At 58.5% G+C, this 1,043-nt stretch overlaps 1 protein-coding gene across 1 annotated transcript; it reads right to left on the bottom strand.

Annotated features, from left to right (window-relative positions):
- Positions 1 to 27: 27 nt before the first annotated feature.
- ACA1_006680 (arginine deiminase) lies at positions 28 to 694 on the bottom strand (the record flags this gene model as incomplete). Its single annotated transcript, XM_004341951.1, has 3 exons — positions 28 to 158; positions 229 to 418; positions 548 to 694. The coding sequence occupies 3 exons, from the start codon at positions 692 to 694 to the stop codon at positions 28 to 30; spliced, it is 468 nt and encodes a 155-aa protein (XP_004342000.1).
- Between the last annotated feature and the right edge of the window lie 349 nt (positions 695 to 1,043).

The following is a 1,043-nucleotide window of genomic DNA, read 5'->3' as shown; positions in this document are numbered from 1 at the left end:
GGGTGAGTCACACGCGCACTTCCGTTCTCACATTCTCACCACACCGCAAGCGTACAGTATGTAGCTAGCCGTCACAGGAGTCTCCCGATTGGCCTTCTGGAGTATAATGGTAGGGTTGCATAGCAACAAGTTGACCAAGCTCTCCGAGTCCAAGGCCCCTGTGCACGAGGTGGCGAGATTGTGTCAGTCGCCTCGCATGCGGGTTTGGGTGTGGGTTGCGGGCGGCACTGATGACGTCGCGCTTGTAGTGTTCGTCAATGAAGCACGCACGGCCGTGCGGACCGTGCTGTGCACCAGCGGTGGGGTTGAGGACCGCGTTTGCCGCGGATACCACGCCGTTGTGCGCCCACACGTACTGCAGGTGGCTCACCGCGAAATCCTCCAACTCACGCCGCGCCTTCGGGTCCGTCTCGCAATCCTGCGACCGCACGAATCCGTTACTACATGCACGACACACGGACCCACACGACACAAGCGGGCGCATGGAGCAGCAAAGCTTTGGGCCTGGGTGAGCGGGCGGTTGAACCTGAAGCAGAACGTCGCGTACGAGTCGCACGTTCAGACCGAAAGCGCGCAGAGTCTGCTGAAACAGGCGGTGGGCTTGCTTGGCGCGCTTGAGGTGTACGGGCCTCTCGAACAGTGCGCTGGTCGGGTGGAGCGTCGCGATGAAGGCCTCCTGGCCCGGGCAATGCATCTGCAACAACACGTGGGCGTTGGTTTAGAAAAAAAAAAAGAGGAAAAATGGGTGGCTCGTACCAAGATGGAGTGGGCAACCTCGTTCTCGGCACCTTGAACGAAAGAGAGCTGGGCGGCGTCATGGGGGGGTGTGTTCCATTTTCTAAAATCTCAAGACGCAAGGAAATTGAACGAGAAGATAAAGAGCGAATGCAGAATGTTGGAAATTTGATCTTTTGGGTGCTGGGTCTGGTAGTGAGGTCGGGGTTGTGTCGTCGCGGAAGGTTGGGTGAAGCTCTCTGGTGGCAGCGGTCCATTTTGAGCTCCCCCCCTTCGCGCTGCGTACTACCTCCGCCCTTGTCCGTTCA

The sequence above is a fragment of the Acanthamoeba castellanii genome, assembly GCF_000313135.1.
Source record: "Acanthamoeba castellanii str. Neff unplaced genomic scaffold scf7180000083091, whole genome shotgun sequence".
Lineage (NCBI taxonomy): Eukaryota > Discosea > Longamoebia > Acanthamoebidae > Acanthamoeba > Acanthamoeba castellanii.
The sequence above is the reverse complement of the archived record's forward strand: the minus strand, read 5'-3'. Positions and strand labels throughout refer to the sequence as shown.